The 18640-nt window shown below is 34.0% G+C and overlaps 1 protein-coding gene across 1 annotated transcript; it reads right to left on the reverse strand.

The window, feature by feature from the left end:
- Nucleotides 1-446: 446 nt before the first annotated feature.
- On the reverse strand, nt 447-10897 carry LOC138309252 (retinol dehydrogenase 14-like). The gene is made up of 8 exons (XM_069250407.1): nt 10746-10897; nt 9379-9464; nt 6720-6927; nt 5696-5730; nt 4529-4729; nt 1874-2009; nt 847-979; nt 447-640 (listed from the first exon to the last, which is right to left on the reverse strand). Exons 1-8 carry the CDS (start codon nt 10819-10821, stop codon nt 535-537), a joined length of 981 nt encoding a protein of 326 aa, XP_069106508.1. The 5' UTR covers nt 10822-10897; the 3' UTR covers nt 447-534.
- Nucleotides 10898-18640: the final 7743 nt, after the last annotated feature.

An 18640-nucleotide genomic window follows, 5' to 3' on the forward strand; every position in this document is an offset into this window, starting at 1 on the left:
ATCAACCTGCGTCCATTTATATAGTTGTATATTACAAGTTATCTGCCCGCGTACAGGTCATGAACTGACAGATGAAAGGTAATAGATTATATAAGGAAAACGACGACTAAATTGATTGAATATAACTTCTGCACTATTATGCTAATAGACCCACTGGGATATGTAAAGGCTGGGCTGTTCTTATGAGTCAATAAACATTTGTATTAGTTGGATAATACAGTTCGATGTACCGTCACTGTGTTAAGGTTTATATAAATTTGACATATTATGATTAAGACAACGTCAATGCCTAACCTGGAAATCGGAACAATTACAAGTTTTGACAAATAATGTGATATAGTTTTACCTTTTTCTCTATTTCAGTAAGAGGGTCAATTTAATTGAATGACTCCGAGGATGAACTATTCCTATTATTCTTACACTCATAGTCATGTGTTAAGTCGTCATTAAATTGTTTTTTCTTCATTTGGATCATTTTATTATTTCTCAAACAAATGTATTCTATGGTGGTAATGAACACTTGAACAAATAAATTTACTTTGAACTTTGACCTGTCAGGATTTCGATGACGTCATCAGTAAGAAAGTCCTTCAGACATGTCAGTGTGTATTCCCACAATTGTTCCTGGTAAGTCTCATTTCTGGAACAGATATAAGAATACTATTGTATAGGTGGTTATTGCATTTCACATTTCAGTCCTGAACTTTTAGCACTTTATTTTACTAGATTTAATGATCAAAAGTGTGACTTCATACGATATAATCAAACGTGTGACATCATACCGATATAATCGAAAGTGTGACATCATACGATACAATCAAAACTAATTACAGCCTCATATACTACCTGGCGTCAGTACTCGCGGACTCAGTACTCGGCTGGGAGTCAGCGAAGAACACATCCCGTACACCCGACAGCGATGGGTTTATTGCGGCGTTGATAGATGTCCAGGAACCCTCAAAAGGTTGCTTGAACCGGACTGAAAATGGGATATCCAGAATTTACATTTAAAAAATTGGACACCGTTAGTTCTTTTGCTTTTTGTAATGATTAATAATTCAATTTTGCTTGTTACATTTTCATTGGCTTAAAAATTTACTTTATCAGCCCATAAAGGAAAAATGGCGTCGCCGTTCATAACATTGCTTCTGATTGGCTGAGATGACGACGTAATGATTTCACAGACAAAAAAGTCCCAAAATGAATTTTGAATATTGCGCGGTTTATGATGAGAGTACACTCAGATTTTTGTGTTATATCTCCATAACATAAAACATCTATTCAAGTTAATCCTTAAATATGCTCACGGTTTACTTTTACTTGAATTATGATTCCATTTTGTTTTCGCTATAGTTTTATGTATCTCCATGACATAAACAACATATTTAAAGTAATCCTTATAATTTAATCTACTATAGACAATCTCATCAAATTCCAATCACGATTTTTTTCTATGAAATCGTTGTGCCGTTTTTATCAGTCAATGAGAAGCGATGTAAGAAATGGAAATGCCTTTAAGGGTTGATAAATTCGTTTTTAAGCCAATGGAAATACTCCTAACAAGCCAAATCGTAACCATCTAGGATAAGTGATGTATCGACGGCATAATGGTATGATATTGTAGGTGTATCGTCAATGTTATTATCCTGGAGTTTTACATTTGAAATTTATTTCTAGTTTTAATACACAGTGTACCTAATATCTCTCTACATAGAATTATTAACTTTTAATCTATATACATAGAATGAATGGTATGGGGAGACAGGCATCGAAAGAATACGTATAGGGGCATAATCATCTTATGTTATTTGATAATTAACTTTTTGAATCGACTCTATAATTAAAGGTAAATTACATGAATTGCTTTTTGTACCTTCTTTTCTTTGTTTGTCGATTTTGACGGGATCAAACGCATCTAGCAGGCCAGTCTCTACAGCACCCGGATGTAGTGACGTCACAGTGACATTACTTCCCGCCAATCTACGGTTCATGCTAAACATTTGCATAATTTGTGAAAAGATTCGAAATATATCCTTTATGAATCAAAAAAGAAATTTGACATAAAACGACATAAACAAAACGAAAAATGTTGCAAAATGTTATAGATTTACATGAAATCAGAATACAAATTGTTAAGAAAACTTTTGTACATGCTACGTTTTACTTAAAGATGCTCCACCGCTGACAAATGGTATTTTTTCACTATCAAAAGCAGGAGTAGACGATGTAGTATTTTTCTTCAGTTACTAAACTTACTTACTTTACACCATTACCACCATTGAAAAGTTTGAGCTTCTAATTTTACTTCAAGTTAAAAATATGAAAGAGAATTAATTGCATCCCGAAAAAAATCTGTGGCACTATATTCTATATGGAATGAAGTATTGATTGCGCATGCACCAAAGGCAAAATAAATTATTTTATGTTATTTTTTGTGTTAATTATACCTTTATATATACGATTATTCACAAATTTTTGTTCAAATAATGAATATCATTTATGCTCTGTCGGCGGTGGAGCATCTTTAAGATGCAATTCAAAACATTTTCAAATGCAAAATTGCATCATGCATACAAACATATAAGGATATTTTATGGTTTGGGCCTGTTTTGGCCCCAAAAGCCATGATTTTTTTTTAAATTTGGTTTCTTGAATGACAATCCGAAATAAGCATAAATTAAGCAAATTTGAAAATTTTGTTATTATTTGCTTATTTTTGAAATTTGTTGTCTAAGAAACTTGAACAAACCTAATATTTTCTGAGAATACATCGTTAGGAGAAGTATACAATTTGATCAAGGGATGTGCTTTATAGTTTATAAATAACATTTCCATGCATGTTTAGGATAGCTGCCATAGCAATAGCTGCAATATTGTAGCTCAAAAGACTTTTAGATAGAAAATGATGTCGTCATTAGAGCTACAATTGGTGCAAATTACTGCTAATGGAGCAAAGTAATGGTTATACAAACATTTATTTTTACATTTTATCGTACTTGTTTGATATCGCTTACCTACTAGTCAATAAAACTGAACCACATAAAATATCAAATTCTCATCGAGGCATTTACATAATAAATATGAAGGTCTTTCTGAAGGGAATTTATACGACAAGTCCACAAATTGTGAATTTGACATCCTGTGAGCGGAACGGTAGATATAAGAATGGTAGTTATGTTTTGTTTTTGACAAAATATTATGTCAATGCATCTATACGCATAAAATAATTGGAAACCTACAAAAAAAGTATAGAAAACTGTGTCCGAGTGATTGTCGGAGGCAGTGCTCCATTACGACACATAGGGACCAATTTGTACCGCGGGGCCGCGGTGGCCGAGTGGTTAAGATGTCCCGACATATTACCACAAGCCCTCCACCTCTGGGATGCGGGTTCGAATCCCATGTGGGACAGTTGCCAGGTACTGACCGCTGGCCGGTGGTTTTTCTCCGGGTACTCCGGCTTTCCTCCACCAACAAACCTGGCACGTCCTTACATGACCCTGGCTGTTAATAGGACGTAAAACTAAACAAACCAAACCAAACCAATTTGTACCCGGCCGATAGGTATGCCTATAATAATATAAGGCCGGGTATATATATTCGTTCTAATATAGCAACTGCATCGCTACACAACCATCCTATCAATGGCATCATAGCAATAGCTGCAATATTGTAGCTCAAGAGACTTTTAAACAGAAATGGTGTCGTCTTTAGAGCTACAATTGGTGCCTATTACTGCTAATTGAGCAAAGAAATGATTATACAAGCCATTATAAAACGTTTCTTTGTATTTTATCGTATTTTTTTATATTGCTTACCTACTACGGAATAAAACTGAACTATATAACCTATCAAATTCTCATCGATCATTATTTTTTTTACATAATACCTATGAAGGTCTTTCTGAAGGGAATTTATACGGCAAGTCCGAAAGTTGTGAATTTGACGTCTTGTGAGCTGTACGGTATATATCAAGAAAGGTAAATAGGTCGGGCGATACATTCAAGGCATCTGAGATTTGATTATCGACATATAAAAACTAGTCTTAAATATTATGACAATCTATGTATGTCAATGACACTTACACATTTTGTTTTACGGCATTTTGATTAGTTACCGGGTTATATATAGATCACATTTCGTGTCTGGATACAATAGATGTAAACAAACATGTAGACGAACACGTTGCATTAGTGTGATGTTGGACTGAAAAAGGCCCTATAGTGGCTGAATATATACTCCATAGAAATGATTTTTTATTTTACTTTGAATTTATTTTGGCCTTTTATTTCAGATGATGAATATATTAGCTTTATACCGCGTTTATCTTATTATGGGTTGTTACATATATGAAATAAACAAAAAGGACACATATGCATATAATCCATCCATAATCAGCTGCTTCCTTTTATTACCTCTTCACCGAAAGAAAATGTTTAGAACCTTTCGTTCATAATCTGATACTAATTATTATTAATTGGATACATGTATGAGCTATTGATATGTTTAAAGCAATGGACCTGACAACCTGGTATAATTTTGATCTTCTATAATAGTGCAGCCCGTCAAACGTCTCCTCCTTGAACTGTTTACCCTGGATCTCCTCTAATCGAAAATGTCCAAATTGGTGTTGGGCACCGGAAACGAGAATCACGCGACAGTCAGGGCCGGAAGTTGTCATAATAGGTAGAAGATGCGCAGTCAATAGGAAGTGGCTAAGGTAGTTTACCTAAAAAGTATAAATATCTATAGTTGAAAGAAGGAGTGTCAATTTGGGCCCACTGGTGACCATGACCGGTACGCATTATATTTGTTTACATACATGTATACCCAAGGGTTAGCACATCATGATATGACATAGTCGGAGTCCCTTGTCAGTTATGTGGAGTTAAATAGAGAGGTTAATTTTCTGTTTTGTCCAGTTTCGCTGGAATAAAAGTTTTTTTGAACGATTTTTCATGAATTATAAATCATTGATATGTTGGAAATAAACCTTAATGTCAAAAATAGATCACAGCGACCTAATGCTATAAAATGACAATTTTGCAAGAAAAAAGTTTATCTGGTGCGAAAATATCCATGAAAAAAATGTTAAATCATAATATGTTGCATCTAACTTGATATAATTATTTACCTTTTAGACGTTTTTCACAATAACACGGATTTCTAAAAAATTTTTTTCGTTTGTATGATTTTGTCTGATGAAGGTGTAAGCAAACACAGCGTATTCATCCTCTCGCCGTAATATCCACTCTTGGCTTATACGCCCTAGCGAAACGAAGGCTATGTGCGACAAAAAAGGACATAGACTTAAGGTTTTTTTATATACATAAAACATCGAATAACGTACGGTAGGCCTACACTATGCCTTTGCAGTTGGGAGTCTCTGTAAAACTCAAACGAAATATCTGTACAGGCTTGTGACTGGTCTTTTTTTCTCCCGCCTTCAGTTTCACTGTGTCATAGTTTAGGGGTGGATATTAAGAAAGAGATAGTAACCCCATAAATATCGAGGATGACTCATGGTACTTGTCATCGAAACTTCACATAAGAAATTAACATTCAATAGATATGTAACAAATACGGTATTCTTACCTTAAAGAAGAATATATACAAATAAATATATACATAAAGAAGATATGTTGTTATAAAGGTCTGACGCCTCTGAACGTTCTCTAATGCACGTGATAATTACCTGAAATATCAATTCGTTACCATCTTCTGTGTATTCTGAAAAAGAAACACGTGTCGGATTGATTCACAGACATAAATGAAACTAAATGGTGATAGAGTATGATATTGGGTGTCATTCTAGTACTTAGCAATAGTTCAGTCTCTCCTCCAATTAAAAGATAATTCATAATTAGCAATTGGCTAAAAGCACATGAACCCAAAATAGGTTGTTTTGTATGTTTAGATATGATTTTCAGATTTCAATGATGGTTTCATTACAATGATTGATTATCTAAATCGCCTATTACACGTGGGGAATACCAAACCCAAATATTTTCCAAACATACTATCATATTTTATTTTTTGGAACACAAAATTAAAGCTGGTCAAAAACGAGGCTATAATGAACAACAGATATGTTGACACGATAAAAAACATTCGTTTTACAAAGAAACTTTTCAAAAACAATCGTTGTGGAAGATGACGTGTAAACCATATATGTAAGTATTCGTTATACAACAATTGGTTTTAGCGTTAGAATGATATAAATCGAATGTGGAACGAAAGTTTTCATTGGACGTGGCACCGCGAAGGGAGGTTCTTGTACATGTACTCATCGCGTAAGCTACGATCCATTTATATTTACCCCCTTTCCCCATCGCGCGCGTTACTGAACCTTGCCGTACTCTGTTATCTATCGGAATTTATTTGTGTTCGCTTCACCAACGTTTGACCCGCCATTTTATTTACATTTACTTTATTTGTGAAGGATATCGTGGGAGGTCACTAAAGTTTAATGCGACTATTCTTAACTTACTCAACATATAGTAGGTCGACCGGGTCACTCCAAAATATGGAAACATGGAATTTCCTATCTAATTATTTTATTTGACATATTTGTACAATAATATTATTTAGTAAAGTATCTAGCACGTCATAAATACAATGCATGTATTTTCTCAAATTTTCAAGGTTCATTGGTTTAAATTTTATTATTAAAATTATGATTTTATTTAATATCGCAAAACTAATTTAAGTTGCGTTACCTTGTTTGTGCCTCCCAATGCCTGCGTTACATATCAGCACGTGTAGCTTCAATCCAGTGACCTTGAACTCTGTGACAAATGCCATGACAGACTGTAGTGATGAGTTGTCCAGTCTCATAAACGACACATTCAACTTCTCCAAGTCAGAGAGTCCTTCGGTGCCGTTTTTCTTTTCTTCTAAGAATTCTGCGTTCATTTGAGATATTGCCTGAGGAATAATGTTTTACATTAAAATATCTACAGGGTCATATATTAATCTTCGATAAAAGCACAAGCCTGTTTGTGGAGAAAGGGAAAGTTCCATCAAAATTCTCGAACTTTAAAAATCCCCAAATATACCAAATGTGATAGGAGAACATTACAAAAAAGACTTGTTTCTTAATTTCTGTCATGTTTTTTTATTAGGTATATATATGTCATCGGGGTGTGGTTTTCATAAGACAGACCCGTTTGGTTCTTTGGTATCTTCGTTTATTTATTTATAAATACGGTGGAACAAAAACCAGGCTCCGTAGTCTTATAGTCCTTGAGGGGATAAGAGTTCTCAAGAATGGTCTGGCTGGTCCGCTCGCGCGGACATCCAGCATTACTGCATACTTCCAACCTCTCACAAAGGAAAAGTGTGGCCAATAAATGTCTTGTTACCACAGTTAAGTCCACAATAACCACCTTTCATGGCCAATCAGGATTACTTGACCATGAAAGGGGCTAAATCCCCCATTCATGGCAAATCAGGATTATTACATGACCATGGAAGGGGCTGGACATGTGTGCAGTCAACCATGGTAACAAATGCAGTAAGAGAGGGGAGATAACCATATCTCACTTTGGTCTAATGATTAGATCAATCAATAGACCAACTTACCAATGCTGACAATTTTTTTTAAATACAATGCAATAAGAAAATCATATTTATTTAAATGCACATCAAAAAGCTTCATTAATTATTATTCCAATTAATTATTATATGATAGGAACCTTTCTATCAACAAATGATGCCTCAGTATTAATATATATGCATTTTATCAATTGAAAGCACAGATATAGAATTGAAATAAAATTTACTTACATTTAAAATTTCCGACAATTTCTTTTTTTATTTACTGATTTTTCTTGCAATCGCTGAACAGAGCTTAATAATACTCCAATTGTTTCATACTGTTCATATCTCATTTTTTATCAACATTTTGATGCAGTATTTTGCAGAATCAAAGTTTTTATCTCTACACATGGCAAAACTCCTTGTGCTCCTTACGATGGACAGTGACAAACTGATATATTAATATTGAGCAAAGAACCTCTAATACTGAAAAGTGCTCACAAGCATAACAGGTACAGATAAATCAAAACAGAGAACAATGAGAGAGGGGAGTATAGGGATGGAAAGGTGTGCATTTTTTCGATCAACCTGTCTTTTTGTTCGAGGTTAAGAAGCATGCAGTAAGTCAGTTATTGTATGATTTCTCGTCATTCGGGTCTTATTACCCCCTCGCTTCGCTCGGGTGTAATAAATCCCTTATTACTCAAAAGCAATGCAATAACCTTTACATGTAATGATCCTACAGATGATGGAGGGGTTAGAAAGAAAGCTAGGGAAGTGACGTAGCTAAGTGTAGGTACTCGAGAAGCATGCAGTGCAGGTGTCAAAGAATGTCGAGTTCATGTCACGTTGGACCGGTTCGTCCACATTCCACAGTACAGGTACATTGGACAATTATGTAAACGAGTCACACGTGTATACTACACAACACATACACAAAATAATAATGCTAGGTGTACACACCTAGAATATACATGTATACATGACCTGTGTTACATATAAGTTAATAAAATCTTAAAGATTGTTTGTGAAGTTGGGCCCAATTACAGTGTATCAAAATTCTGTTCATAGGAGTCATTCATATATAATCAATTAGAAGTCCATAGGCAGAAAACCCATAAATATATTTTTTTAAACAGATACATTTTAAAGTTTTGTGGTAAAATGTGTAACAACTCCTTTCATACCACCCCCTCCCCCCACTTTCTTCAAACCGACACATAATTGTCACTTACAACAGCCTGCCAAAAAAACCTAAAAGGAAAAAGACGACTGAGAAGATGTAAAATTGTCTTTCCTTAAAACTATGACTATTTGAATACAGTCGATCAAACCAACCGCAATTATCTTGAAATTGATGCGTATGTTTTATTCTAAAGCCTCTATTGATGAACTAAAGCAACAGAACTATATCTAGAAAAATAAAACCCGAATGTGGCATTTCGCTGATGGAATTGATATATGATTAGAACAAGCGTTTATCAACTTGAAAAGGTATATACAGTATGAACTATTCCATCATATTTGTATTAAGTTTACGTTTTGCCTATTCCCAGTGAGGTTAATGATAAATACCTGTTTCGCTCTTTCTTCTGATCGACAAGCTATGATAACAGTGGCTCCCATCATGGCGATCCATTTAGCTGTATGATACCCTATACCTGTAATAAGTAAAATGCGCACGATTCGTTAAGCCTATGGACCTTAACTTAAACTTTCAGTTTATTGTTACTAATTTGCATATTAAACTTCTGAATATGATATACAGTATGAACTATTCCATCATATTTGTATTAAGTTTACGTTTTGCCTATTCCCAGTGAGGTTAATGATAAATACCTGTTTCGCTCTTTCTTCTGATCGACAAGCTATGATAACAGTGGCTCCCATCATGGCGATCCATTTAGCTGTATGATACCCTATACCTGTAATAAGTAAAATGCGCACGATTCGTTAAGCCTATGGACCTTAACTTAAACTTTCAGTTTATTGTTACTAATTTGCATATTAAACTTCTGAATAATGTACTAATCATTTATATGATTGGTGTATTATGGTGTGTTTAGACATCTGGACCATTTAATCATAACAATTATTGCATTATAAATATCATTATCTGTTACTCTTTTATCAAATCCGAAAAGTAATATTTCTTCATTAAATCTAAAAGGAATTAGCAGAGCATCAATAAAATATTCCAAAGTGACGTAAAACTCTTGTTTTTTTGTAACAAAATGCGTGCTCAATATATAGTTTCTATTTCATCATTACATAGTGAACAAATGGGCTTTTGTTATACCTAATCTAAAAAGATGAACATTTTGTAAGTATTTGATGGTTTTATTCTATACTGCAGCCACTGCAATTTTGTATTTTGAGAAACAAAAAAATGGGTTCTATAAATTATTTTCCATTTATCATTATCAAAGTTAAAAATGTCTTCCAATTTTTCCGTCCTGTTCCAATAGTATCATTTGAACCGAGTAAATCTGTTGCACCTTTTTTACTCTTGAAAAATAATCAAAGATTGCATGTAAGGGAAATTCAGAGTTATATTTGCCAGATCATGATTGGCAATATATCTTCTAAAACTAATAGAAATGCCTTAAAACTGATGAGATTTGATGTTAAATCAACAAAAAATATCAAGTTTTGTTATACCCCTACACAATAGTTTCTATATAATCTCTATTGACAAAAATGTCAATAAATGAACTGTTCCGTCGAGCGGTCCAAAGAACTGTTAAAATCAACTGTTAAAATGTGCTGTTGGACAGGAGTGACGTCACACATACAATTCATGACGTCAATGCATTGTTTTGAGTCAATGGGTATAACAAAACAGTTTTCGACTGGGTTTTCGAACAACAGATGATCTGTTGGACCCTCACACAAACTGTTGCCCGAGGCCGAAGTTTGCCTTCGGGTCCAACAAATCATAAGTTGCCTTCAACCCCAGTCAACAACTGTATAATATATGAAACCCACTGAAAACTCCTCCAACGATGACAAACAAAACAATGAAATGGCCACAGCATAATAATCAGGACTCAATATCCATTAAACACATATAACCGTAAGACCTATAAAATGACCATGGCAGTAAACACAACATATAATGGAGTAAGAATTGAATGACACCACACACATAGACAAAATGTCACTACAGGGATCAGCGTTCACTGTCCCATCAAGGTTATAATTACCCTGGTTCGCTCCAGTGACGATCACCACCCGGTCATGTGGCAGAGACACTCGGGGAAACGAATGTTGAGACGCCATGCTCTTTTGTGATGAACTATAAAAGGGATGATATATCTATACTTTATACACTGGTATACACGGAGACACAGGGTACATAAAATTGTGTTATCTATTAAGTTAAATGGAAGTAAGTTCATATATATGTAGACCATGTACACACAGATAGGAATTTTACAGATATGCACCATCTTCATTCTGACTGATAATGTCCATATACGAAATAAAATAAAGACTTAAAGACCAATAAAACCCCATAAAACAAGCAATATGCCAACTTCCAATGACTGTAGACAACACGTTATAGCATTACATAATGGGGCCCTTAACAAAGCAGTATAAACTAGACGACAAAACAGATATCTAGACTGCACAAGTTTGGTAAATATACAGTTGGTAGTAGACTAAAGGTTACACATTGTGCACACGGTGTGAACTACGAGTGGACACGGAGTGCACGAGGTTTAGACTACAGGTAGACACGGAGTGCACGAGGTTTAGACTACAGGTAGACACGGAGTGCACAAGATTTAGACTACAGGTAGCGGAGTGCACTACGTGTGAACACGGTGTCCACTACAGGTGGACATCGTGTCCAGGTAAAATGTCCACTACATCCAGACCACAGACAGACTAGATGATGTGCCACAGAGATATGAGAAATGTATTTATTCTGCAGTCTATATGGACTTTGACAGATAGAAATATTTATTGCGATCAGAAACATAATATTTATTGCAACATAAAAATTGCCGTTAATTACTGGAAATCATTCGTACTGTAATGTTTATTTTAATAGATACATATAAAGTAAAATGTGTCAATATATATTATCATACAATTTAATTTATAAATAAGGACGTTAATTAGAATTTATAAAAGCAAATTAACTGCGTTGCAAATTAACTGCGTACGGTAAACCACATACTGGTTATGTCTCATCAATGAATGGTTCCCAGTGAAAACTATTTTTCTTAGCTAGTGATATGTAGTTTAAAGCTGAAATTCTTTTTCGTACGCATAAAGTGATGAACCCTGCGTGGAGTAAGATTTTTAGTATAAGCAAATCGTCGCCAAAGAGATATTTTGATCGGCAAATTATTTTGATTAAAAAGAATATATTGATGGGCATAATAAAAGCAAGGACATATAAACATAAACAAATTAAATTCTTCATAAAATGTTTAACTATGTATGTATGGAATATAGTTTTCTAAACGGCAATGTGCGCGAAATAGTTTTAATCCTGTCAAATGTATAATACGTATGCATTTGCTACATGGAACATGGCGCGTTGCAAAGCATTGGAAAAATGAGAAATCGTCCATATATACGTTAAAAATCGGCATTAGAAATTACACTTTAATGTGTCAACCGATTGAGGAACCTGTAAGCACTGGCTTAAGAAAGCAAAAATTTATTATCGGGCATGTGGCTGCTCGTGAGCATCAACACTGTTCAAAGGACCGATCGCTAAAATGTAGGTCACATGCCTGATAACAAATCAAACAGACAGAATCAAAATAAATCCAACTTCTACCCATTTAAACTGTAGATTCATAGTTGTATTAGATTCTGAATTTGTCATAATTATTTTAATTCTATAAACCTTGATAATTTGACAATATCCTATTCTGACCTTCTTTTACAAACTGCGTGAGTTACATGATAACAATGTATGATCCATACATGTAGTATATATATTGTACACTCGAAAGGTAGACCCCTAGGCTAGGACTGCAGTTGCCATGGTCACTTGGACTTCATACTGTTCCATCAACCACACCACGGGTATGATAATCTAAATTACCTAACATTGGTCAGAGTGGGGCCAGGGGTCTGGGGCCTTCTTTGCCCAAAGGGTACCCTTCAATATGTTCAGTCAAGTGTATCACAGACTAACAACACCTGTATATAAGTAGTACCTTATCCCAAATACGTACAGTTATACAACAATGCTAGTCAATAGGGATATGTGTTTTAACTGGTAGTGCATTTTAATTTATTTGTTAATGAAGCTTTATATATTAAAATTAAAAATAATCTAAATACCAAGTGTATAATTAACTAAAACATTTATTTCAAGATTATTGGAATATCATATTTCATCCAATATCTTTTCATTAATATATTTTTTTTACACTGCCTTTTTACATATATCAGAAACCTTCTGGTATCATGACTATGTATATAAAATACCATATTATAATGTTGAATAAGTACCTAATCTAAATTAATGACGGACATGCATGATTTACGCATTGTACAGCTCCCGTCAGCTCCACTTCACGGCTGCCTGTCATGACAATAATTGAGGTGTATTCAGCATCACTTACTATATGTTTTGCCAGCTAGTTTTTACCTCATCCCAATCTAACCCCCCCCCCCCCCCACCCCGGGAAACGGTGTACATGTTTACCCAGGCTCTACAACAAGCATGTACATGTATCTAATAAGAATGGTACTATGTGTTTCAAACTCATGAACCTATATGATTTTTAAACGGTAAAGTATATGTGTTTGTCTTAACAAACTTCCATAGAAACAATTCTAAAATCACATATTATATAAAGATACTGCCCCCATTCTCATAAAGCCGTGCAAACACAGAAGGCAACGATTCTGCCCTCTTGCTATCTATCGATGGTCACCTTGAGGCACCTGTATAGCTGGATACTGTGGCTTACCTGTATGTTTGACAAGTTATAATTATTGGACCATGACGCAATATACGGTCAAGATAACTTGCGGGTTGGGATCATAAACTGATTGTGTGTACCGGTAATTAAGAATCAAAACAAGCTGAATTGGGTACTTGTAGGTAGACTAGCCACCAATTAGTGGAGGACGTCATATAGTTTGAAGTGGATTTAATTCTGCATGATCTTTAAAAGACGTTCAGTTTTTAATAAAGAATATGTAATTAAGCTATTTTACGTACATAATGTAAATACTTTTAGAACTTAAAATAGGAAGAAAAATATTATAAAAATGTATATATTTTAATGAAAGACGATCTACAAAGGTATCGCTAGACAACTGATTGATCGGCACCAAATCTTTTTGTTTAAAAGCTATGTATTACCCGGTATATGATTGTATTACTGATAGCTTATTATAAAAGAAAAAGTCTCAAAAGCACATTAGGACTGGTTTTTGCTGCAATTCAAAGTTGTTTTTGACTTGTGAAAATGCTTGATGTAAATGATATATATATATATATATATAATGCAATTTACCCATAAAATATTTACTTTTGAAAACGTAATATAGACAATTTAAGATAAGAATGGCAGTGAAAAGGTTTTATTCATGTATACTAAAAAAAATATCGTATTATATAGTTATATATACTGTACATTAAATTGTAGATGTTGTAATTAAAAAAAAAATAAACACTTCAAAATTATAATTATGTATTATTTCAAATTGAAGAACTTATTCTTCCCCGATCCCTAACTGTAACACATCACCTTGTCTATCTAGGTCTCAATGTACCTGGACACGATGTCCACCTTTAGTGGACACCGTGTTCACACGTAGTGCACTCCGTGTCTACCTGTAGTCTAAATCTTGTGCACTCCGTGTCTACCTGTAGTCTAAATCTTGTGCACTCCGTGTCTACCTGTAGTCTAAATCTTGTGCACTCCGTGTCTACCTGTAGTCTAAACCTCGTGCACTCCGTGTCTACCTGTAGTCTAAACCTCGTGCACTCCGTGTGCACAAGGGTGTAACCTTTAGTCTACTACCAACTGTAGGTCGGAAATTGGAACATCTTGTCCACTTGAACGTAGAATGCCAAGGTCATCAGATCGATAATTATCCGCCTGGTGATACAAGTATGTCCTCTGAGGCGGGTTATTAAAGTATTCCCGGACAAATCCGTGTTATAAATAATTTTAAGAACAACTTCCACGTTCAGTGACATGTAGCGTTTATATGTAGGGATGTATTGTTTCACTAAAATGCGCAGACATTTAAATAACCGTACGAAATTCAAAGAAATATAGTGACATTAATGTAACTTTTATTATGCAACAAATTTAGTAGATTACTTTATAAAATGATATACAAAATATGTACAATTATGGCACGTAAAATATTGATAAATTCTGAATTTATCATTTAAATTCTTATTCTTAAAAAGAAAAGATAGATCTATTTAAAAAAATGTATGTATGAAAAATTATATATTTAAATTGACAGGATAAGACAATGTTTTCATTAATTACACGGATAAACGATTAATGGTGTGCGTATAAACGTTCGTTTTAGATATGTGCTTGAAATGAGGTGAGGAGTCGTCCGAGGTCGTGTGACCGCGTTATCGGGCTGTTGTTTATAATACTAGCAGCGTCCTTGGTACATGTATCTCACTGGGTTGCCAAATGCCGATATATAATGTCCTAGTAGGTGATTTCGACCCGCTTTCGTACATGGTTCATCTGGTAATAAAATTAAGTACATTATTTTGTGATAAATAAAAACAAATGTGTTTACAACTGTCAGTTTAACATACAGTTGTCATATACATTACTAATTCTAAATATATTCGGATTTTAAGTGTAAGTAAATGATTGGTCTTGGTAAGTTCTCAAAATTGTAAGAATGCATTGATGTCACTAATTGCATTGGGTTATCAAAAAAATCCTTGCAATTTCTATTCTGTGAGAATCCATGGATTCACAGAGTTTGTAAACAATTTTTTTACATGCTACTATGAAATTGAAAAAAAAAAAAAATAGTGACATCAATTATTAAAAGTATTTTATGACGTCACAATACCGATGAATTAATATCAAATAGCGTCAATCAGCTGTCCAAATTCAACGAATAATGTTCAAATAAAATTCAGGCTGCATCATCCGAACCAATCATAGGCCTGCAAAATAAAATCTTTGAAGCTTCAAAGCCACACTGTCAACCAAAGTGTACCGGCTCTTTTGGTGTACATAAAAGGACTAAATCACCTGTTCTGATCTGTTGTCTCCAGTTTTACTGTGAGATAGTCCAGGGGTGTAGAGATCGTAAGTGATCGGAACCTTTGGAGTATCGAGGATGTACTATGAGATAGTCCAGGGGTGTAGAGATCGTATGTGATCAGAACCTTTGGAGTATCAAGGATGATCTTCTCCTTGATGCGAATGATCTTTACTCACTCTCCAGTATCTATATAACGTGGTCAAAAGACCGTGATGATGTTATTGAGTGTTGTATAGATATAACTACATTTGTCAACAATCGCACGAAACAGATGAAAAGTGAGCTGGATGCTATGAAGGCTGATTTCGTCCATGTCGCAATATCAATTTGGCGACCCCTGTATGCGAAAGTTTGACAATGTTAAGATCTCATTGTAACTAATGGGGAGGAGATGGCTTACTATCTATATTACCAGAGACGGACACAAACAGTGACCATCTATTTTTTTTTAATTTACCTTGATATGCCAAAACAAGATACATGAGAGTGAATTAGAACCTCATTTATCTCAAAGGAGACTATACACAGCAGGGTAGTAGTCTACTAGGTAACTGAAAGTCACATTTAAATGCAACCTATCAGACACTACTGTATACAATGTATACTGATTATAAACAATGCATGTGAAGAGCCTAAAATACAAATACTCGAATAAAAGTAGCCATTCGGACAGCACAAAATGAATCTATTAAAGAAAATGTATACGAAACATAAATTATAGCAGCGCTACTTGGAACCAAGATCAAGCGAAAACTACCACACACATCTGGAATGAGGATTCAGCTTTGATGGGGAATTAGAAAGTTATATAGCTATGAGATTGGGAGGAAAACAGTATAAAATATAAATAATCAACCAGAGACATTTTGAAAATATGTTGGTTTTTTTTTTTTTTTTTTTTTTTTCAAAGAGAAAAGTAAAACCTGGAATATTAGAAATGTTGAGAAAAAACAAAAGCAGAAGTTCTGCACAGTTACAGGTAACCTGAAAGAATTTGGCAGAAGGAATAGTATGCACTAATTTAAAGATTTTTTTCCATTTGGAATAATGTCAATGAATGTGCTTTGTTATACTGTTATATAAAATTATCTGTGGAAAAAGCAATTTTAAGACATTAATTGCACAGCTGAAACGGCGGAACACCTGTCAAATCTGAATGAATATCTCCGAGGGCAGATGTGTACTGTTGGAGCTACGTATAATTCATCCTCGATAATCCAGGGGTTACTATCACTGACGTTATATCCACCCCTGGAAATGAATTTTTATTTTAACTGTTACACTGATGATTTGTTGAGCCGCAAAATTTATTACCCTTACCGTTAATACTACACTTATCACAATCTTTTGAATAATTCAAATTAAAATGAATGAAATGATAAATTTCATAACCCGGGTCGAATTAAGTTCCCCACCGTTGTCCTAATTACCGCGCGATAGTCGATTATCACTGCGTCAAACGACAAAACAACGAAATACGTTTTCACCTTAACATATAATATGGATTACACAAGGAATTTTGCATTTGTTTGATGTTGAAAATTTGTTTTTATTTTTCTCAAAATATACGCTCTCAGTCCGTGTTTTGCTGTAATATTTATTTTTGAGACGCTGTTAATCTCCAAAATTTCAAAGATGAAAATGGATTATGTGAAACCTATAGATATTCTGTCAAATTTACATTATATTTTTCCACTTATAAATTGTCAAGTCAATATTCTATTTAAGGATGTACACCTCTGAGAAGTCAAAATATTCTTGTATTAAACTTTTTTTTTCGTATAGATTTTTGGAAATAGGAGTTCATACCATACAAGAAAATGGAAGAAAAAACATATGTCGGTGCGCTTGTTTTTGAGCTATTGGCACTCAAAGATACAAGGTTGACAAAATCTTAGATTTTTTGGGATTTTTGCCGTTTTGACCATATACACAAGAGTTTAAAGCCATAATTTCCTAATGAGATGTTTGATATGTATGGAAGTTTGAGGAATTTATTTTCCTGTAGTCTTCTTTAAAAAGATACAAGTTTTGTTTAATAAGACTCATATTTTTTCTCAGAATAACAACATATGCTACCCCTACCCCTTAATTTTGAGCTACAAAATACACCATTTTCAGCCATTTTTGCCAAATTTAACCCTTTATAGAAACAGTTGTGGTATTAAACTTTTGTTAATATTTTGCATTTCAACAGGGAATGGGTTGTTCTTTCTAAATTAGGCAGAAAAATGGGGAGTCAGTGTGCTTACTTTTTTGCCTCATTTGAATATGTGTTATTTTTCAGTATTTTAGAATAAAAAATAAAAGTGCTCAAATTACCATTAAATGTAAAAATAAAGTTGCAAAAGCGTATCACTTCACGCAATAATGCTCAAAATTTTAATAACCACGAACCTAGTAAAGATTAACAGCAAAAATTATCTCGATACAGCTAAAAATGCTAGTGCAGTGATGATTTAAGTAAAAACAATTTCAGTAAAAAAAATGGTTAAACTATGGCTCTACTCAATGAGGAAAAAGACACAATTTCAAAATGGCCGCCAAATGGGCCATTTCTTAAATTCCCTGTATAAAAAAAATCTACTGAAAATAGAAATGCAATTTTTTGACAAAATTTGCATCTGGCAACTTGCTACAGATATTGATAAAATATATTTGAAAATCTCATAACAACTTTGATCTTTGTCGAAACGAGACTTCAACGGGACTGAAACCTGAGAAGAATACAACCTTAAAGGCCCACTATATATACTACCTTACCAAAACCAAAAATTTAAGTTTCGTAAAAACATTAATAACATCAGAAAATATATATCGATGGCCTAAATACTATCTATGATAGGCCAATAATGAA

Source organism: Argopecten irradians, chromosome 15 (assembly GCF_041381155.1).
Source record: "Argopecten irradians isolate NY chromosome 15, Ai_NY, whole genome shotgun sequence".
Lineage (NCBI taxonomy): Eukaryota > Metazoa > Mollusca > Bivalvia > Pectinida > Pectinidae > Argopecten > Argopecten irradians.